The 23802-nt window shown below is 36.8% G+C and overlaps 1 protein-coding gene across 3 annotated transcripts in view; it reads right to left on the bottom strand.

Moving 5' to 3' along the window:
- Window positions 1-23802, bottom strand: part of SUPT3H (SPT3 homolog, SAGA and STAGA complex component) — a 398573-nt gene that overhangs the window by 197020 nt on the left and 177751 nt on the right. For all 3 annotated transcript variants that reach the window (XM_018038799.1, XM_018038800.1, XM_018038801.1), the window contains exon 3: window positions 4573-4657. In XM_018038799.1, the coding sequence (XP_017894288.1) occupies window positions 4573-4657 (85 nt within the window). The remainder of the gene's footprint in view (window positions 1-4572; window positions 4658-23802) is intronic.

Below are 23802 nucleotides of genomic sequence, written 5' to 3'. Positions count from 1 at the left end.
AATGCTGAATACTTTTCTGGTTAAGTATTTTCTGGTTTTTGCTGGTTAAAAAGCAGTCTGTGAAAAGACTACAGGTAGAAGTGGCTCCTTAGCTCAGATTTCCATTTCAAAATTCATACCTATGTTGTCAACCATTCCAATTTTAATGTTTCAAGAGAAGCCAGAAATCCTAAGTTTTTGTATAAAGGTGATCTAATTTTAAAATGTTGGCAACTAAATTTGTATCTTAATATACTGCAAGTGAAATCTGTAAAGATTCTACGCTATATCTTTGTACAGCTCAAGAGCGTATTACCTCTATCTTGATGCTTACTTTCCTCAGTTAAGTTTAATAAATATATGTTGACTCCTATGAAAGATTTAAAGTATGTTTTTTATAGAGATGAGTATATACAAAAGCATGAAGAACTCTAGAGTTGTACAAATTTGTATCTGTGTGAATACTACCATTATCAGTTATGATAATGTTTTAAAAATTAGTTTATTTTTAAAATAAAAAACATCAGTTTATTTAAACTAAAACAAAAACTTCATTCCAGTCCACTCCCTGACACTGTCAGCCACCAATCTGTTTCTCTGTATCTACGAGCTTGATTATTTTTATTTTAGATTCCAGTCAGAAGAGAGCTGTTATGGTACTCGTCTTTCTATGCCTGCCTTATTTCACTTAGCATAACAACCGTGAGGTCCATTCACAGTACTGCAAATGGCAAGATTTCATTATTTTTTGTGGCTCAATAATATTCCATTGTGTAGCTACACCATAATTTCTTTACCCATTCATCCACCTATGAATACACACCTTGTTTCCATATCCTGGCTACTACAGATAAACCTGGATGTGCATATGTCTTTTTGAGTTAGTGTTTTCATTTCTTTGGATAAATACTCAGGACTGGAATTGCTGGATGATTATGGTATTTCTGTTTTAAATTTTCTGAGTAACCTCCATACTGTTTTCCATAGTGGCTGCACCAATTTACAGTCCCACTAACAATGCACAAGGCTTCCCTTTTCTCCACCTCCTTATCAACATTTGTTGTTTATAGTCTTTTTTGACAACAGCCATTCTAACAGGTATAAGGTGAAATGTCATTGGTTTAGATTTGCATTGTCCTGATGGTTAATAATGGTGAGTATCTTTTCAGGTACATGTTGGCCATTTTGATGTCTTCTTTGGAAAAGTGTCTATTTAGATTTCTTTCCATTTTATTAATCAGACTTTTTTTTTTGGCCACTGACTTACATAAATTCTTTGTATTTTTTAAATATTAGTCCTTTATCAGATATATGATTTGCAAACAGTTTCTCCCATTTAGTAGGTTATCTTTTCATTTTATTGAGAGTTTCCTTTCCTGTGCACAAGCTTTTTAGTTTGATGTAGTCCCACTTGCCTTTATTTTTGCTTTTGTTTTTGTTGTCAGATTTAAAAGATCATCACCAAGTCCAACGTCAAGGTACTGGTCTGTTCTCTTCTGGGCATTTCATGGTTTCATTTGACTCTTTAATCCATTCTGAGCTAACGTTTATGTACAGTGTAAACGAGTACCCAACTTCACTCTTTTGCATGCAGTTCTCCAATTCTGGCTTTTTGTTAGTTTGTTTTCATCACTAAGTCGTGCCCAACTCTTGCAACCCCATGGACTGTAGGCCACCAGGCTCCTCTGTCCGCGGGATTTTCCAGGCAAGAACACTGGAGTGGGTTGCCATTTCCTTCTCCAGGGGATCTTCCCGACCCAGGGATCAAACTCGAGGCTGCTGCATGTCTCCTGTACTGAAGGCAGATTCTTTACCACTGAGCCACCAGAGAAGCCCCAAAGGAAACAAACAAAAACTCCAATTTTGTTTACTTTTCTTGTGCATTAATTGACTATGTACATGTAGAATATTTCAGGACTCTAATTCTGTTCCATTGAGCGATGTGTCTGTTTTATGTCAATACCTGGGTAGGGCTATTTTGAAAAAGATATGAAATAACAAGTGCTGGTGAGGATGTGGAGAATATGGAAACTAGTACTTTAAATCTGTTGTGCTATTTCCTCCTAGTCTTTGTATTTTCATAAAAATTCTCTGATCCTTCAAATCATTGTTCCCCTATCGTAATAAATCTGGGTGCTTTTAAGATTTATGTCTCTCACAGTCAGCAGTTTGAACATACATTTCTTTGGGCTTATCCTTTTTTTGGAGTTTGCTCAGCTTCTTAAGACTACAGATTTATATATTTCAGTAAATTCCAGATGCTTTCAGCCATTATGTAATTATAGATAAAGCCTATTTCCAATAGCAAATAAGAAGATTAAATACTTAGGAATATATCTAGTAAGAAATACATGAAGCCTATAGATGAAAAAGATCAAAACACTCATGAAAGACACAAAAATAGTCTTGGCAAAATGTAGACATTCCCTTTCCTTAGAATGATTCAACATTAAGATACAATTCTCTTTAACTTGATTTAAAAGTTCACACAATCTCTATAAAAATACCAACAAGCTATTTTACAGAGCTAGAAATTTTAAAACTAAAGTTCATATGGAAAAATAAACATATAAGAATAATCAAGAACATACTGAGATAACATTAAAAGGGGTATCTAGTCATGAGAATCTTTAAGATATATCACAAAACTTCTACAATTAAAAATGTTATATTAGCACATGCATAGACAAATAAACCACTGGTATAGCTCAGTTGGTAAAGAATCTGCCTGCAATGCATGAGATCTGGGTTCGATTCCTGGGTAGGGAAGATCCCCTGGAAAAGGAAATGGCAATCCACTCCAGTATTCTTGCCTGGAGAATCCCATAGACAGAGGCGCCTGGTGGGCTGCAGTCAATGGGGTCGCAAAGAGTCGGGCATGACTGAGCAACTAACACTTCAACACACAGAACATGAAATCAGAAATAGATCCCCCCAAAAAAACCAAACAAACAATAAAAAAGAAATAGATCCCAATATATATGCTAATTTAATAAAGACAGAGGCATTTCAAATCATGAAAGTAGGTGCTTTCTAATAAATGATGATGGTTAGGAAACTAAATGTTAAAAATGAAACCACACAGGTACTAAAAGACAGTATGGATGAAATTTCTCTAAAAACTCAGCATAAGAAAGATGTTACTAACTATAATTCAAAATACAAAGGAAATAAAAGATTGATGCGTTTGACTACATTAAAATAAAAATACTTGTATGCCCCCCAAAAAACATGTTTTATGTTTTTTGTCATAAAAACAAAGTCAAAAGAAAACTGCACAGCAGAAGAATATACCTGTAGCATATGCCCCAAGCAAAGGACTGACATGCCTAACATTTATGAGATACAGGACCGGAAGACTTGATAGGAAAATGAGGAAAGGACGTGAAATCATTTCTAATGGCCAATGCTGGAATAAGAACTGAGCAATAAACATAAATTAAAATATTACATAATGATTATGAGTAAAACTTAAATATACATTAGTCCATACATATGTACATTAAACATTTATATGTAATGGTGATAAAGGATAGCTATTCCTTTCAGAATAACTGCAACTTAAAAAGATAAAAGGAGAGAAGGAAAAGTATACCCACTGATGAATGTTAAATAAGCAATTTTTTTTCAGAGAAAGAATATTTGCATAGTCACAAAATATCTCCCACAAGATACTTATTAACAAAAAAAGGGGGGGAAAAAAAGTAACCTCATCATAGTGGAAAAACTCAGCACATATCACCTTATCCAAGTTATCAAGGTTAAAACTGTAATAAACATCAACAACATGAATCCACTGACACGATACACAGAGAAGTCCATCATTTCTGTGGTATTACCACCAAAAGGCGCAGTCGCATTCCAACCATAAGAAAGTATCAGACCAACTGACAAAGAAGAGCATTCTACAAAATAACTGTCTTGTAATTTTCAAAAACCTGTACGTCATGAAACACTCTAAGAAAAGACTGATCGCAGACAGAAGACCACGAAGACCTGACAGATCTCTGCAGTGAGTTACCCTGGATTGGATCCTGGAACAGAACAGGGACATTAATGGGAAAACTGATGAAACTTAAGTAAGCTTGGTAATTTTATTACAGTATGATAGCACTGCTACTCCTGGTTTCGATAACTGTAGCACAGTTATACAAGATGTTAACAGAGGAAGCTGAATGCTCCCTGAGAATTACCTGTACTATTTGCGCAATTCTTCATACATCTCAAATACAGGGCAAAAGATCATTTTTAAGTTCTAAAAAAACTACACTGATATAAAGATTTAAAAACAGACCAGTGTTATCAGGAGTGGGAGAAAAGACTGATGACACAGGGGTACAAAGGAATGTTTTTGGATGATGGAAATATTTCTATATAATGACTGCACTGCTAGTCACATGACAATACTCAGTCGACAAAACTCACTGAATCATGCACTGGTGAAATTCCGTTACAGGAAAATTATATTTCAATAGAGATGACGAAAGAATTTGAAATGTTTTTTAAAAAGACATTTAAAAAAAAAGTTGGGTTGCAATGCCAATCTAAGTAGAACACAGAGCAGAGCTACCAAATAAGACTACATGCTCTTACCAGGTTAATTAACTGAGTGTGCACTACATCTTCTACCAAAACTGCTGTTTCATGAAGAGGCCTCCGAGCATCACCTAAAGAAAACCTGCAAAGAAAATCAATATGCCATCATTAAGAACTGTAAAACTACAAAAGGCAAAAGTGAAAAATATCAATGATAATACTCTGCTTAATAAAGTACAAACTGTTCTCTCAAATGACAGAGTAGGTTCATAATTTTCTATGACAAAGAATTACATCTTTCCTACATAAGCTGAAACTTCCAGAGAAAAGAACAGAGTCATCAGTGTTATTTGTTGATTCGTGTGGGCATCTTTGAGGGCGTTTACTATTTCAAAATGCAAAATTTTAACAACCAATTCATTATATTGGTAACCAGAAAATTATGTTACCGTACTCAAACAACTAATATAGTTGGCCCTTCATATCTTCACATTCTGCATCCTCAGATCAACTAACCATGAAACAAAAATACTTGAATTAAAAAAAAAAATCCAGAAAGTTCCAAATAGCAAAGCTTGATTTTGCCATGTATTGGCAACTGTTCACATATCACTGACACTGTATTTACAATTATTTACATAACATCTACTTTGTACTAGGTGTTATAAAGTAATCTAGAGATGATTCAAAGTATACAGGAAGATATTGCAGGTTAAATAGAACTCACTATTCTTAACATAAGGGCTTCTCAAGTGGCACAGTTGGTAACGAACCTGCCTGCTGATGTTAAGAGATGCAGGATCGATACCTGAGTCAGGAAGATGCCCTGGAGTAGGGAATGGCAACCTACCCCAGTATTATTGCCTGGAAAGTTCCATGGGCAGAGGAGCCTGGGGAGTTACACTCCATGGGGTCTCCAAGAGTCAGACATGTCTGAACGCACGCACATGCATACACACACACACACACACACACTTAACATGTTCTCTACCATTATGAAACAGCTGGTCTGACAGAATGATGAAATGGCCTTTTGAAGGCTGAGCGACAGTGCCAGGAAGGTGGTAATACCTTGTAGAGCAGAGGTAAGGTTTTCCAGAAGACTATACAGCCTATGAATCAGCATCCAATATATGGTGCAGTTTCTCCCACGCACAGAATTCACAGGTCTAGGAATTAAGGGGTGGTAGAGAGAGGCACCACTCATCATTACTTCTAAAGACCCACTAGCAAAATTGTTGCTTCCTGTTCCCATGGTCTTATGAGTTGCTAGCCTAGAGGTCTTAATTCCAGAGGGAGGAATGCTTTCTCATTTATTCCATTGACACAACAATTATTCCATTGAATGAAACTTAAGACTGCAGCTGAGTCACCCTGGGTTCCACATGCTTCTGAATCAACAGGCAAAGAAGGAGTTACTGGGTTGGCAGGGGTGAGCGATACTGACTCCCCAGTGGAAACTTGACTGGTACTCCACAGTGGAGGTAAGAAAGAGTAAGTCTGGAATACAGGAGATCATTCAGGATGTCTCATAGAATTTCCATGCCCTGTGATTAATGTCAATGGAAAACTACAACCCAGTCCTGGAAGGACTACTAATACCTCAGATCCTTCAAGAATGATGGTTTGGGTTTCCACCAGTTAAAGAACCACAGCTAGCTGAGGTGCTTGCTAACGGCAGGGGAATACGGAATAGGAAATGGGAGAAGGCAGCCATTAATGCAAGCTACAATCATCTAACCAGTTACATAAAAGGCATTGTAACGATCATTTTGTTATGAATACTTTTTTGTGTGTGAATAATTCTTTGTGTGGTTGTTAGGGAAATATCTTGTTTCCTTCCCTCTCTTACTCCCTCATCATGTAACATAGAATGTGTTGGACTTACAGTATTTATATCATAGTATTTAAGCTAGGAATATTAAGGAGAAGTATTAATGTCACTCATGGACTTAACCTCATCTTCTAGGAAAGGGGTTAGTGCAATTTCAACTGTGTGCTGGAAACTGTATCATCTTAGGCACAATTGTGACCCTGTTATTATCTTTATTTGGAGACTAAGTATATTTTAAGGAGATATGGGTGCCAAGTTGATATGGGTGATGGTTAATTTTACGTTTCAGTTTAACTGGACCATTAAGTGCCCAGATATTTGGTTAACATTAGTTTGATATGTATTTGCAGTTATTTATGCATGAGGTTAATTAACATATGAGTCAGTAAACTGAGTAAGGCAGACGGCTTCTCCAATGTGGGCAGGCATCATCCACTCTGTTAAGGACTGAATACAACAGGAGAGGAGTAACGAAGAACTCAACTTCTCTGTCTGCCTTCAAGCTGAGACACTGGTCTTTGACTGCCTTTGAACACACTGGGACACCATCAGTTCTACTGTTTCTCAGGTCTTCATACTGTAGTTTTACCCTCCCCTCATCACATTCTGGGGCTTCCCCAGTGGCTTAGATGGTAAAGAATCTGCCTGCAATGTAGGAGACTCAGGTTCATTAGATCCCTAGGTCGGGAAGATCCCATGGAGGAGGGAATAGCTACCCACTCCCGTATTCTTGCCTGGAGAATTTCATGGATAGAGGAGCATGGCAGGCTACAGTCCATGGGGTCGCAAAGAGTGGGACACAACTTAGTGACTAACACTTTCACGCTTTCATCACGTTTTATGTTTTTGGTTTCACAGTATACATTTTTTTAGTTTGTGTATCATTAACAAATTACTGTAGTTATTATTTCTACTACTTTGGTCTTATAACCTTCATACTAGATGTTTAACTGATTTACCCACCATTAAAACATTTGTGTATTCTGAATTTAACCAGTAGAATTTGTACTTTTATATATTTTACTACTACTAACTAGTATCCTTTCCTTTAGTATCAATGAAGTTGCTTTGACATTTCTTATAGGCTAGTTTAGTGGTTATGAACTCCTTCAACTTTTACTTCCCTGGAAATTCTTCATCTCTCCTTCAATTCTGAAGGATTGCTTTGTTGAGCAGAGTTCTTTTGGTTGTCAGGAAAACAAGAGTAAACCATAAATTTTTTAATACAATTAACTATATAAAATCTGAAAACAGAAAATCTAAATGATCATCTCAATAAATGTGGGAAAATCACTAAACAATTCTTTATGATAAAGATTTTAACAAATGAGGAATACAAAGAATTTTCTCAATCTGATGAAGAGAATCTACCAAAAACCAGATAGGAAATAACATACTCAGAAGCATTCAAACATTCTGAAATTCAGGCCAACATAAGGATTCCCACTATTACCACTTTTAGTCTATATAATACTAAGATTACAATTACAACATAAGGCAAGAAAAAATTTAAACTATATGAGCACTGCAAAGAAAAAACTAAATTGTTTTTATTCATATAATCTGAATATCTACAAAGAAAACTCAAAATAATGGGGAGACAAATTATTTCAATAAATACAAGCCAGCAAGTTTTTCAATTATAAGAGCATCTACATAGCATAATTAACACAAAGGCAGAATGAACTCACTGAAGCAAATAATGTAGTGTTGGGAGCGAGGGAGATAGGGAAATGATCCTTAAAGGGTATAAACTTCCAGTTATAAAATGAATAAGTTCTTAGAATGTAACATACAACATATGACCCAGTATTATATTGCATGCTTAAAAGTTAAAAGAGAGTGAGTCTTAAATATTCTTACCACAAAAATGAAATAGTAATTGTGTGATGTGATGGAGGTGTGAGCTAAAGCTATGGTGGTAATCATTTTGTAATAAACAAGTGTATCAAATCAACATAAACTCAAACCTACATATCAATCATATCTTAATAAAGCTGAGGGAAACAGCACACAAAATGCAATTAAAATATATATAAATCGACTAAACTTTCTGTGAGAGAGTCAAGAGACAAGAATAGTCAAGAGATATATATATCTATTTTATGTGGACTATTTTAAAGTCTTTATTGAGTTTATTAGAATATTGCTTGTTTTATGTTTTTTGTTTTTTTGGTCACGAGGCATGTGCAATCTTAGCTCGCCAACCAGGGATCAAACCTACAACCCCTCCACCGGAAAGTGAACTCTTAACCACTGGACCACCAGGGAAGTCCCAGGACGCTTCTGAAGTATAAAGCGGGAGGAGACAGCCTACAGGACTTACTAGAAAGCCAGAGGAACTAGTGATGGTGTGCTACTGGTAAAAGGACAAACAAACCAGCAGCAGAGGAAGAGCGTGAAAAGCCCCCGTTAGAGGATAAGCTCCACAAAGGCAAAAGGCGTCTTCTATGTTCACTGACATATTCAATATTTAATTGTTTGGACTGCCCAAACAAAGTTTCTCTTTGGTTATTTTAGGTTAACTGAAATCTCACACAAAAGTACAAAGTTATCAAAACATCTGCTTCTGCTTTATTGACTATGCCAAAACTTCTGACTGTGTGCATCACAGAAAACAGTGGGAAATTCTTAGAGATGGGAATACCAGACCACCTGACCTGAGAAATCTGTATGCAGGTCAAGAAGCAACAGTTAGAACCAGACATGGAACAACAGACTGGTTTCAAATTGGGAAAGGAGTATTTCAAGGGTGTATATTGTCACCCTGATTATTTAACTTCTATGCAGAGAACATCATAAGAAATGCCAGGCTGGATGAAGCACAAGCTGGAATCAAGTTTGCAGGGAGAAATATCAATAAACCTCAGATATGCAGATGACACCACCCTTATGGCAGAAAACGAAGACAAACTAAAGAGCCTCTTGATGAAAGTGAAAGAGGAGAGTGAAAAAGTTGGCCTAAAACTCAACATTTAGAAAACTAAGATCATGACATCCTGTTCCATCACTCATGGCAAATAGATGGGGAAACAATGAAAACAGTGACAGACTTTATTCTCTTGGGCTCCAAAATCACTGCAGATGGTGACCACAGCCATGAAATTAAAAGACACTTGCTCCTTTCAAGAAAAGCTATGACCAAACTAGATAGTTTATTAAAAAGCAGAGACATTATTTTGCCAAAAAAGGTCCATCTAGTCAAGGCTACGGTTTTTCCAGTAGTCATGTATGGATATGACAGCTGGACTATAAAGAAAGCTGAGCACCAAAGAATTGATGCTTTTGAACTGTGGTGTTGGAAAAGACTCTTGAGAGTCCCTTGGACTGCAAGGAGATCCAACCAGTCCATCCTAAAGGAAATCAGTCCTGAATATTCATTGGAAGGACTGATGCTGGAGCTGAAACTCCAATATTTTGGCCACCTGATGCGAAGGACTGACTCACTGGATAAACTCTGATGCTGGGAAAGACTGAAAGTAGGAGGAGAAGGGGATGACAGAGGATGAGATGGCTGGATGGACTCGATGGACAGGAGTTTGGGTAAACTCCAAGAGTTGGAGATGGACAGGGAAGCCTGGCACGCTGCATCATGGGGTTGCAAAGAGCCAGACATAACTGAGCAACTGAACTGAACTATCAAAAGGAAATAATTAACTCAAAGATAAAACGATGAATTCAATTCACATCTCTAGTAAAAAGAATATTTTTAAACTACTTTTTATATTATTAAAATGTATAAATAATTACCAAAGTTTTATCTCATGGTTTTATAAACTTTTCTTCTAAAAATGATCATCATTAGTATAAACATGTGAAGTATCTAAAATCAGCCAAAGATATAACTAGGGATGCGACTTTGATGAGTATATTATTTTAATTTTCAGGGTTGTTAGTTCTCCAGCTTTAATTTACTTGTTTTCTCATATTACTTCTGCCCACTTCTTTTCCCCACAAATAGAAAGCTAGATATTGTCCTAATGGTTTTTGTAAGACAGAAATGAAAGCCATTGTACCTAGCCATGCTGCTGCTGATGCTAAGTCACTTCAGTCATGTCTGACTCTTCACAACCCCATGGACTGTAGCCTACCAGGCTCCCCGTTAATGGGATTTTCCAGGTAAGAGTACTGGAGTGGGTTGCCATTGCCTTCTCCAGTACCTAGCCATAGTCACCTCTTTTTGCACAGTACATATAATATTTTTCAATCACTTAAAGACAGAATCCAAGTAACTGGTAAACTTACACAAATCTTTTTACTTTCTACCCCCATTATATCGTACTACTCACTGATGCCTTGACTGACTTGTCTTGGGACTATTCCCAAGCAAAAGGGTCTGATGCTCAATTGCTTCACATACTGCCTAGATGCCTATAACACCACCAATATTGCTGGTGAAGCTTCCACTAAGGGTCTTTCAGGAAACTTTCCTGAAAAAGTTGTCTCTCCCTTGGTCTTCTACAGCAACTTCACTGCTATAACACACAAGCTTCTATTTTAGTTTTCATGTAACTTTGATAACTATGGTCACAACAAGCAAGACAGTGGCTTGCCTTCTCACCCAAACAGGTCTGGTTTTTATTCAATCCCAGAATACAGTGTCTCAGTGGGCAGCTGGACTTGGGCAGCAGATTCTGTAATTCCCACTGCATAATGAAAGTATGAAAGAAGCATGACTATCCACGAGGTGAATTTATACTTCTTATTCTGTACACTTAGCCAGAGGAGGGCATATGCTGAACAAAACCACGCGACACCTTTCCAAAAAGTCTGCAGAACTTACCACTAAGCCTTTCAGTACTTTTGTGTGTCATGTGTAACCCTAACATAGTCTAAAATGGGAGATATTCTTTATATAGACATCTATTAAAGTAAAAAAAAAAAAAAAACTATTATTAGACAGTGCCGAGTAAAACAGAGTAAGAACTAGTTACAGAAACATCTCCAAAATACGGAAAACAAAGTTTTAAAAATATACACCGAATATTACTCCAGTCACTATGTGTTTCCAAAAACACAACAAAATCTTATTTCGGTAGTTTCTAACCTCAGTTTAAAAAAAATTATGTGTTTTTTTAAAAGGAAGGAAGATGCCAGATATTTGCTATCTTACTCTATGTTAACCCCTATTGGACATCTTTGATTAGTAACTTATGCCAACATTTTCCCAAGTGTATTGGTGATACACTCTCAATGTGTCTGAAATTTCTAATACATTATTATTTATCATAATCTTGGGCTAACTTCCAGATCCTATGCAAATGTATACATCTGATGATGTATCTATCTACAGACCCATTCTCCTAACATCCACTTATTACCAACTGCTGAAAACTAATCAACTCTAAATTCTGTTTTTTAAAATAATTATAGCAGACTTCAGCTTTTAGAGCAGCTAAAGAAAAACAAACTGGAAACTACAGAGAGTTTTCTTTTATCCCCTCATCTCTCCCTGCATCCAGTTTCCCCTGTTATTTGCATTTTGTATTAGTGAGCCAGTATTGACTGATAAGTTGTTATTAGCTTGAGTTTACAGTTTACCTTAGGGGTAACTCTGCATGAGATTCTCTATTAGTTTTGACAGATGTATAATGATACGTATGCACTATTACACTATCGTACAAATGGTTTCACTACGAAGCCACTGGGGTTGGCCTATTCATCCCTTTTCTTCTGTAATCCCTGGCAATAACTGATCTTTTCACTGTCTCTGTAGTTTTGTCTTTTCCAAAATGTCATATAGTTGCAAACACAGAGTATGTGATCCCTCAGATTGGCTTCTTTCACGTAACATTATGAATTTAACATTCCTTCATGCCTTCATGGCCTGATAACTCTTTATTTATTAGTAAATAACATTTCATTATTTGGATATAGCATGATTTGTTTATACACTTATCTACTAAAGGACATCTTAGTAGCTTCCAAGTTTTAGCAATTCTGAATAAAACTGCTATAAACATTCATTCAAGTTTTGTGTCGATATAACGTTTTCAAGATCTTTGGGTAAATAACAAAGAGCATGTTTACTGGACCATATGATCAGAGCATGTTTAGTTTTGTAAGAAACTGCCAAGGTGTCTTCCAAAGTGTCTGTACCACTTTGCATTCCTATCAGCAATGAATACAAGTTCTTGTTGCTCCAGATCCTGTCTGGTATTCGGTGTTTTGGACTTCTGTCATGCTAATAGCTATCTAGTGGTGCTTAATTATTGTTTTAAGTTATAATTAATTCATTAACAATGTATGATGTGGAGCATTAACACCAAATTAATTTAACAGCTGTAACTGTAAGAAAAACAAACTTTTTCAGCAAGCATATACAATGCGTGTATTTATCCTTTTTAAGTCATACAAACATACATGTGATATTAGTACAGTGACACAGCATAACACAAACACAAAAGAGAGATTTCAAAGAGGTAAAAACGGATCAAACAGTATTTTTTAAGTAAGTATCATTTTATTTGGGCTTCTCTGTGGCTCAGTGGTAAAGAATCCACCTGCCAATGCAGGAGACGCAAGAGACGTGGCTTCAGTTTCTGGGTCAGGAAGATCCCCTGGAGAAGAAAAGGGCAATGCACTCCAGAATTCTTGCCTAGCAAATTCCACTGAGAGAGGAGCCTGGCAGACTACAGTCCATGGGATCGCAAAGGAGTCAGTAACAACTTAGCAACTAAACAACAACAATTATTTTATTTATTAAAATGAGAAAAAAATTTGCTCTGATTAAAAACAGATATAAATAGAGAATGAACTTATGGTTGCTGATATGAAGTATGAGGGTAAGAGATAGGGAGTCTGGGATGGACATGTACACACTGCTATATTTAAAATGGATAACCAACAAAGACCTACTGTATAGCACAGGGAACTCTCCTCACTGTTATGCGGCAGCCTGGATAGGAGGGGCGGGGGGGGGGTGGGGGGAGATTGGATACATGTATACGTATGGTTGAGTCCCTCTGCTGTTCACTTGAAACCACCACAATGCTGTTAATCGGCTATACCTCAATACAAAATGAAAAGTTTAAAAAAACATATAAATTATTAGCTTTACCAACACTTCCAGTTTGCCTGAGACAGGGATTTTGCAATTTATTTTCTACCAAATAAATCAGCTTAATTAATACTAAAAGCCAGAAAATTTTATTTTTTAAGGCAATGAATGAATAATACATAAAGTTTGTATACTATTGACTTTCAAACAATTATCTTGTTATTTTAGTTCTAGAGTCCCAAAAAAAGCACATGGGGAATTTACCCCCTCATTTGGAGATTAAGTTTTTCCATGTTGTGGAGCTGAAGACTAAGTTCATGTAGTCAGTGGGGGAGGAGTAGAGACCCAGAATGAATGTCACTGTAGTCACTGCCTCCACTCAAAGAAGAAACAGCACCCAGCTGAATGAGGGGCCAGAGACGTGAGCCGAGAAAACACAGATACAATTCATATGGCCAGTACCCAATTAGGAAGATTACAATAATGAAGCTAAAAGTCCCACTACATCCTGGTCATCAGCTACAAAGAAGAGGCAATCAGTTATGATGAAAAGAAATTAGACTGAAAGTTAGATGACCTGGTTCTGGTTCCTACTCTGTGGCTAAGAAGTACTGTAACCTCGGGCAAGTAACATTTCTGGGGACCTCGGTTCCTCAACAATGAAAGGAGGGGACTGGATTCAATGATTTTTAAGATGCGTTTTCAGATATTTACTTTGGACTATGAAAGTCGCTATAAGCCTTAAATCCCTCAAACTTCTTTAAGAATTGAAAGAAAACTATATTTTAAGAAAATCACTTTTATAACTCTTGTAAGAAAGTTAAATCTTACTAAACTGAGTAAACTGGGCAAAAATCATGAAATTAAGAAAAGAAGAAAAAAATTTGAATGGGCAACAGAATGAAATAAACAAATAAAAGGGAAGAGCAATAAAGCTACAATTTATTCTTGTCCTATAAGTGGAAATAATTTCCAAGAAGCATTCCACTGCCCCCTTAAAAGAGAATAAAACCAAAACAAAGGAGTGCCTATATTAAGGGAAAGTATCACAGAGTTTTATATTATTCACTTTTAGTATATCTGACAGGGTCAGCTTTTGAGTCTAAAATACTTGTTTTCAAATTTTCAAGCCCTGATTAAGAACAGGACTGAGTAAGTTCTAATTAAAGAGATTCTTCGATTAAAGAGATCCTTTCCCAATTTGTATGTCTGTCAAGGCATTACACTGGACACTTTAGCTTACAATTTTGTCAATTATACTTCAGTAAAGCTGGGGGTTGGGAGGAGGGTCTGAAAAAGAAGCCAAGGAGGTAAGTTTAGTAAAAATCTGTGACAGAGAGCCTGCTAGAGCAGTCCAGAAGAACACCAGGCCCACAGGCAGATCTGCTCATAAAGATCCAGGAACCAAACTTAAAAGGACAAAGAGACATTTCTTCACTGCCTTGCGTGCGTCTTTTTGGATGCTGAGTTGCTTTCAGTGCTTACCACTGGCTACAAACTCTAATGTGGTTAAATTATTCTGGATACTGTGGTTAAGTAATTGCTGTGGTCTTGGGAGCTAGATGCTTTTTTTTTTTTTTTTTTTTTAAATTACTTCTGGTTTTCTGAACGTTTTCTACCTCAGGTAATCGACATTACTTTGGAATGGACCACTGTGACTACTGCTCGGTATTAGAAGGCCCTGGGTGACTTTCTGTCCCCAAAAGAAAGTTTCCTTTTTCTCTTCAAACCACTTATTTGATTATACTTTTATAGGCTAGGTATTACTATAATACCCAGGAATTTCTCCTAACTGGAATTAGAGTGAATAGCAGGCTAGAGCCCGAGCATACACTCCAGTCAGCTAACCTGGCACCAGACAGCACATGCAAACACAGACATCATACTGTTATGTCATTCTTACCCAATATTTGTTGAGACTGATTTATCCTCTGTCCAAACGGGGGAAAAAAAGTACAGAAGTTTGACCATGAGCAGTCATTTAAGGCAATCAGACAGTCATAAACACACGCTAATTCTCCTTACTCTTCAATTTTTAATACCACTAACCTTTATAACTCTATGAGATTATCTACCTGTTTTCCAACAGAAGAAATGAATCCAATTAGCAATGGCTCTGAGAAAGCCAAAGTGACAAATAAATTAAAATAATCAAACAGCTAAGACAACAGTTTTTCTAGATATGATCTTTTTTCATTCCTTGCTTGATTTTCAATATCCATGCTCTTGTCCTTTAGTTTAGCATATATTCACATGTAACTAAAATGAACTTTGAGAATTATTTTTAGGATTTTATAACCTTCCATGAAGTAAGTATAAATATCTTAAGACAAATGGGCTTCTCTGGTAGCTCAGTGGTAAAGAGCTAATGTAGGAGACGTGGGTTTGATCTCTAGGTTGAGAAGATCTCCTTGAGAGGGAAATGGCAACCCACTCCAGTATTCTTGCCTGGGAAATTCCATGGACAGAGGAGCCTGGTGGGCTATACAGTCCAAGGCACTGCGAAGGGTCAGACACGACTTAGCAACTAAACAAAAACATCTTAAGAAATAAGAAAAGCAAAGATTATGAAATTTTCATTATGATATGAAATTTACAATACTGATGGGGAAAAAGATATACAAATACATACATTTGTTTAAAGTAAAAGTTAACACAGGCTAAACCTTTGAAAAAGCATTTAAATAACCTACAAGTATTCATTACTATAGGCATTAATACCCAATCAACAAGTATTTACTGAGTGCCTTGAATGTAACAGGCACTGTTCCACCTGCTTAGGATACATCGATGAACAAAATAGGTTAAAAAAATGAGCAGAGTTTGCATTCCAATGAGGAAGGGATACCAAACAATATACATGATAAATTACTAAGTAAATGGCTTATATGATAAAAAGATGACAAAGGAAAAAAGAAAGCATAGAACAGAATGAGGAAATGGGACATGTAGACACCAGAAGGGAGACAGGAAATATCAAAATGGACATTTATTAGTTTCTGACATGTGAAAGAAATGGCTTTTAAGAAATAGGAAAGAGAAAAAAATCAGAAACCTAGGTTAAAACCAAATGCTCACCTAGGAAAGCTCCTCTAGAGTTATGAGGGCATGAGGCATAGAATTGTGCCTCCGAGGAAGTTTATGAAAATGGCCTCATATCTGTATGAATTTCTTCTAACAATCCACAGAGCAGTTTCTCTCACATATCCTGCATTCTGAAGAAGCAAATAGCCCTGTATTCAAACTCAAATGCACAACAGCATAAAGCGACAGATTTTAAGCACTCCTTATTCCAGGACAAAAAAGAGAATGAATGAGAAGTATACCAATCTTTGCATGTTAGGTCAGCGAAGGACCTAAAAGATTGAGTCCATCTTTTCTAAAGAGAGGGAAAATAAAGGTCAGAGAGGTTAAATAACCATCTCAGGGTCACAAATCCACTTACAGGTTATTTCGTCCAAAATTCTTTTTCTGCAATACCATGTTAAATGTATAAAAACTGTAACAAATTAGACAACTTAACCTTCAATGCTCATTTATCGAAGATTATGATTAACAAAAATAATATAAAGGAAATTTAGGTCAATTACTTTATAAAACTAATTTTCTGAAGCTTTTAGAGAGATATATAATAACTTCAAGCAAGTTATTTTTAGTCCCTTAGGCTCTTGAAACATTAAATCACACAAGGATTTAACTATCTTATAATTGCCGAAATGTAACAGTAAAAATTAACTTTCTATAAGATTGGATATAGACACAGCATAATAACAAATTTCACCCAAATTTTCAAGCATATTTCATGGACTGGGTATCAGAGATTTAAGAAAGTTAAAGAGATTTTGCCTATGGCATTAGCCATAGTAAACTTGAGAATTACATGCTCTAAGATGGTCACTTAAAGATAAGAGAATTTTGCACCATACAGATATTAAAATAACTAGCAAAATGTGGCACACTATTTCTAGCATCTCCCAAATTGATGTTGCCCAGAAAAATAGTAATCTGTAGTTAAATAAATTTATGAAATAACTTGTATTTTATTCTTCTCTAGATTTGCAATGCATGTTCCTATTTTAGATACTCTGAAGAGTTCTGGAAGAAAGAAACTTTTGGTTTTTAATGTATTTACTGTGTATGTAATCATTTTTCTAAGCCCACTTAGTAATAAAGCATTGAAAATCAATTCAGGCAACACTGACATGAGCAGAAAGAGTCTAGTATGACTTAAGAACTTCAGTGATGGGATCCAAATATGCTGCAGGCTAAGGTGCTAGAACTGCAAGGCTGCTCAATTTTAAACAAGGAAGTCATGGTGCTGATAATAACAAGTAGTTGGGTTTGTCTCATTTAATCCCTTATTCGATAGATGCCCACTGCGGTTCTCTATGTTAGGCACTGTGTGGTACACAACTGTGGTGCTGGAGAAGACTCTTGACAGTCCCTTGGGCTGCAAGGATTTCCAACCAGTCAATCCTAAAGGAAATCAACCCTGAATATTCATTGGAAGGATTGTTGCTGAAGCTCCAATACTTTGGTCACCTAAGGTGAAGAGCCGACTGGAAAGGACACTGATGCTGGGAAAGACCCAGCAAAAGGAGAATGGGCGGGCAGAGGATGAGGTGGTTAGATAGAATCACCAACTCAATGGACGACAGGGGAGGACAGAAGAGCCTGGTGTGCTACAGTCCATAAGGTTGCAATAGGGGAGGACAGAGGAGCCTGGTGTGCTACAGTCCATGAGGTCGCCAAGATTAGGACATGACTTAGCGACTGAACAACAACAACATTAGGCACTGAAATTTACACCAGCTGAGAATTTTTAAAGTTGCCACAAACTAAGGATTTCTCTGTAGCTATGGTAAGGAGCCACCAGAATCAGATTAAAACTCACCAGATCACCTAACAGTGGCAGGTCTTCACTTCTCAAAGTCAATTAGGAATAGACTCAACTTGCCTCTAATGTGCCAACCAATGCATATCAGTCTCATCTGAGCAACCTCGTCTACAGATGACGTCAGCCTCCAGGACAACACTGATCCCTGAACTTCGTGCGTCCCCAAAACTCTACATAAGGTCAGCCATCTTCCCTGCTGAGGACTGTGCTGGACCAGCATATATACCTCTCTCCACTGTGGTCATAAAAATAAATCTAGTTTTCTCTATTTCAGATACTGAATTTGAACAGTGGTCTCATAACACTATCACACAGTGTTGAGAAAGACTGCTTTATGACCATGTGAGCCTGACCCCGTATGCTCTCTTTTTTCCCACTTTTTATTTGGAAAGATTTCAAGTCAACAGCAAAACTGAAATGAAAGTACAGTGGACACCTAAAACTCCAGCTAGTATTATCACTGTTAACACGTTAGCACATTTGCTTTCTCACACATGGTTATACAAATGCACACAAATGCACATTACACACTACACACATATGTACTTGAATCTATTTTTCTTTGAACAGTAAACATCTCCTGAGTGCTTTACCTGTGCCTGACATGAATGATGCCATTGAAACCTCTGAAAGATGCAACAACCCCCTATCACTATGCCGGTCCCTCCCCATCTTGGAGAGACATTTCTTACAGTAAGTGTGGTTCTATTTGCTCACTTCCATACACGGGGCTTAGTTTTGCAATCAAGAACTAGATAAAATATCCAATCTATCTTTTATATAACAGGTTTTTCAAAAATATGACAAAAGTTTACTTAAAAATTTTTTTCAGGTAAGTAGAATTTTTTTAAATAGTTTAATTGAGATACCATTTTTATACCATAAAATTCACATATAAAGTGTACGATTCAATGATTTTTAGTAAATCTGCAGAGTTGTACTACCATCATCATAATTCAGTCTTAGAACATTTCCATCTTTCCAAAAAGATGCCTCCTGCCGAATTACAGTTAATCCCCACTCCCACCCCTGGCCCCAGGCAACCACTAATCTACCCAAAGAAACCTCGAACCCCCTTCTACTGTTCTTCAAGGTTAAGGATTCCCCATTTCTTATCATTTAGGTCTCTACTTAAGGGGCATATCCTTGGAAAGGCTTTTCCCAATTACCAGCACTTCCAATCCTCACTTGAATCAGAGCAATTAGGCATTTATGTGACTGATACATGGAGGTCCTATCCAAGATGATTTCATTTGATTGAAAAGGTTCCAAAATTTTTAAATAAACAAAAGGAATGAAAACCTCTAAGTGTTTAACAAGTCATAAGCCAAATATCAAGTCCTGTAATCTAAGAGATATCCCTGAGACAAAAGATTCACTAAAGAATGCCTTGTGAGCCAGCAAGAGTTGAACCAACGACCAAGCTGCCTTTGTCTGGACTATAATTCTCCATCTTATCCATAAGAACATCTTCTTGAAATTTTGTACTCTACTGCCATGGCATTACTCTATCAGGAAGGGAAATTATTTTTACTCCAGTATGAATTGTTAATTCATGTAGGTTCCTACTCATTACAGATCCCAGAATTTTTACTGAGATTGATGTCAAATTCGCAAGGGTGTAATGACTAGAAATCTCCCTGCCCCCTTCATATTTTTAAATGAAGTAAACTTGTGCCAAAATTATAACTTAATTACACTTCCTTAAATAGCATTCTAGAAAAACCACCTGGTAGTAATTAATACCACTGTTGTAAATAATCTCACTCCTAATGTACTTTTATTTCCAGGATTTAATTTATCGCCCCAAACAATAGCTTCAGTCTCATATACTATAATACTGACTAAATAAATCTGTAAATTAAAAAAATACAGAAAACAGTACAAAATTGTTATATTACCAATTAAGCAACTCAGAAATTAATTGTGCAAATATTCATGACTGCCAACAGGAAAATACATAATATATTCCAGTTGCAGTGCATAATACATTCCATTTGCTCCCTCACAAAGGGCTTCAGTTTCAATCAGGAAGTGTACAAGACAACTGACTTTCTTAAATATGTAAACTGGCCAATGATCAGTCACTTTTGTTCTGACAAAATTAAGAAAAAGTTTATCTCTATTTTCCACAATTTTCCTCAAATCAAAATGAACTGAGTATGCCCAGAAGAAACATATTTTAAGTCTGTTTTCAAGAATATTGATAAAAAAGTGATAGTGAAAATTGTTAGGACAATTATATATAACAATTTTAGCGGGAATAAATAAATAGGATATAATAAAAGATCTTTTGGCTTCACCTTAACATTTTGGCATGTATAAAGAAGATCCTTTTTTATAGATATTTACACACATTATCAGTGAAAGTTATTCTTTAAATAAATAACATTATGAAAATCTTAGTCCATATTTCTAGTAGCTTACAATAAATAATGTGCAGTCTTCTAAATGTGTGAAAAATATTAATGAAAACGTACCAACTATCAGCCAATATATTATTAAGTATCTTCACGAGGAGTAGTTCCATAGAAGCAAATAAAAATAGTTAAGGCTTCTCCGATGCCTCAGAAGGTTAAGAATCTGCCTGCAATGCAGGAGACCTAGGTTCAGTCCCTGGGTTGGAAAGATCCCTTGGAGAAGGTTATGGCAACCCACTCCAGTACTCTTGCCTGGAGAATCCTATGGACAGAAGTGCCCAGCAGGTTACAGTCATGGGGTCGCAAAAAGTCAGACACAACTGAGCGACTAACACACACACACAATAACAATATCAATAAAATACAACTTACCACCTAGGGTTAAACCACCATAGAATCCTACAACTTTCAAAATTCTTTGCTTTGTATGTAAAAACCTTTGAAATCTGACTCTGCCTTTTGTTCTGGCCTTACTTCCAGCCATGTATTCTTTGTTCCCATGTGACATATCAAAACTATTTGAAGAGAGCTGACCATACAATGAGCTTCACATCTTCTGGCCCAGTAAGTGATGTTCTCTCTGGCCTCTGATTCTTCTTTCATTCAAATAATTATTCCAGAATGTAGTTCAAGGGGTACCATCCTTGGAAAGTTCTCCCTAATCCCCATGTAATTTAGATGCTCCTCTGTGGTATATTGCATTGATAGCCCTATCTTTACCACACACTATATCCATTCCCATTGCTAAGAAACTTCGAGTACTTTTATACTAGAACTCTGAGCTCAATCACGTTGTATGCTTTGGCCAACAGGATATTAGCCAGCAGAGGTTAAGAAGCATTAAACATTTCAAGTTGTGCTCTTTGTACACTGCCAGTGCTATGAACATGTGCCCAGGCTAGTTAGCGTGCTGGCAGACTAGAGAAAAAGGGAGCAGAGCTGAGTCCGTCCAGGTCTCCCAGCAGAGGCACCTGAGACCAGTCAGATGGCAGGAACCAGTCAAGACTAGGGGAGCTGCATAATCTACTGTCCCAGACATAAACACGTGTGCTGAGGTTTTACTACTGACGTTCTGTGGCTTTTTGTCATGCAGCACTACTGTGGCAGCAAATAACAGGTCCACCCTCCTAAACGTTGCCACAGCACTTATCATAGCACAATTACATCACACGTTCATAGTGACTCACTCACCTTTCTCCTCTAGACTTTAGAGGAGAGTAAGTCTTATTTAAACCTGTATTCTCAGTACCTAACACAAGGCCAGATGCATGTGGACATGAAATACTAGTTTGGGAAAATATGGGGGGAAAGGCAAAGTAAAAGGAGGGAAGCAAAAAGGAAGGAAGAGAGAGTAAGAAGGCAAAAGAAATCATCAAGAGGATTATTGCGTTGAAGAGGAAAAGCTTCATATGGAAAAGCATAGAGGTGATGAAGGACAGCTGTTGAGATGGGGTTTACCTCCCATCTGATTACACTGAGATCTCAGATTCCCAAGAATCTTCTCCTCCATTCTCCACACTAAACACTGGTCAATTCAGTTCAGTTCAGTCACTCAGTCATGTCTAACTCTGCGTCCCCATGGACTGCAGCACACCAGGCCTCCCTGTCCATCACCAACTCCTGGAGACTACTCAAACTCATGTCCATTGAGTCGGTGATGCCATCCAACCATCTCATCCTCTGTCATCCCCTTTCCCTCCCACCTTCAATCATTCCCAGCATCAGGGTCTTTTCAAATGAGTCAGTTCTTTGCATCAGGTGGCCAAAGTATTGGAGTTTTAACTTCAGCATCAGTCCTTCAAACAAATATTCAGGACTGATCTCCTTTAGGATGGACCAGTTGAATCTCCTTGCTGTTCAAGGGACTCTCAAGAGTCTTCTCCAACACCACAGTTCAAAAGCATTAATTCTTCGGCACTCAGTTTTTTTTATAGTCCAACTCTCACATCCATACATGACCACTGGAAAAAACGAAAGCTTTGACTAAAAGACCTTTGTTGGCAAAGTAATGTCCCCTCTGCTTTTTGATATGCTGTCTAGGTTGGTCATAACTTTTCGTCCAAGGAGCAAGCATCTTTTAATTTCATGGCTGCAGTCACCATCTGCAGTGATTTTGGAGCCCAAGAAAATAAAATCTGTCACTGTTTCCCCATCTATTTGCCATGAAGTGATAGGACCAGATGCCATGATCTTAGTTTTCTAAATATTGAGCTTTAAGCCAACTTTTTCACTCCCCTCTTTAACTTTCATCAAGAGGCCCTTTACTTCTTATTTGCTGGTAGAACAGATCAAAACTGGAAGGCACATAGGTAGCTGCCTCTTAGATGAAATAACTATAATTCATATGACTTGTGAATATGATGTTGGCAGGAAAAAGCCAATAACTTTAGTATTCTGGCCAAGAGCATGGAGTGGTTTTACATATGTAGTAAAAGATACCAGGGCAGAGAATCAAAGGGTGTATGTTTGAAATCTTAACGTTTTCACATGTAGACGTAGTAGGCAGAACTGCAAAGATGCCAGAGGAAAAGGGCCCCCATTTTTCATTTTCTCCTGTAATCCCACATACTAGTTCTTCCACACCTTTTTCTAGAGGGGTTTGGTTGTACTCCCTCAATTCGCCACCACTTTTTATCACCTGTTTAATACCATTGTATCTTTTAAGGTCTTGATCAAATGTTTCCCCTTCTATGAAATTATCTCTAACACCTACCCAAGGAACAACTAATTATACTCTTTGAATTTATACACGCATATTTATAGCATAAGAACATTATATTAGCGGTAATGGCAAGATAATGGAGACTTGATCTTTCTCATCAGTATGAAATGAAAGAGCATATACTGGAAACTCAATAATGTTTACTGAATAAATTAGCACAAAGAAAAAACATTAAAAACTGCATTATAGTTGGTATGCTTTGGGAAATAGGTAAAAATTATTCAAAAAAGTGTTAGATAATATAATTTTCTCACAGCAGCAGATATAAAAAAGAAAAAAAAATCAATGCGTCTGAAAGGACATAGGATTTATAGTTACCATAATAATAGAAATGAGGAAAAGAACAGTGAAAGAAATCTGTAATACACACTGAGGATTCACTATTTGTTAGACACTATTAGGGCTTTTCTGGTG

Source organism: Capra hircus, chromosome 23 (genome assembly GCF_001704415.2).
Source record: "Capra hircus breed San Clemente chromosome 23, ASM170441v1, whole genome shotgun sequence".
Lineage (NCBI taxonomy): Eukaryota > Metazoa > Chordata > Mammalia > Artiodactyla > Bovidae > Capra > Capra hircus.
The sequence above is the reverse complement of the archived record's forward strand: the minus strand, read 5'-3'. Positions and strand labels throughout refer to the sequence as shown.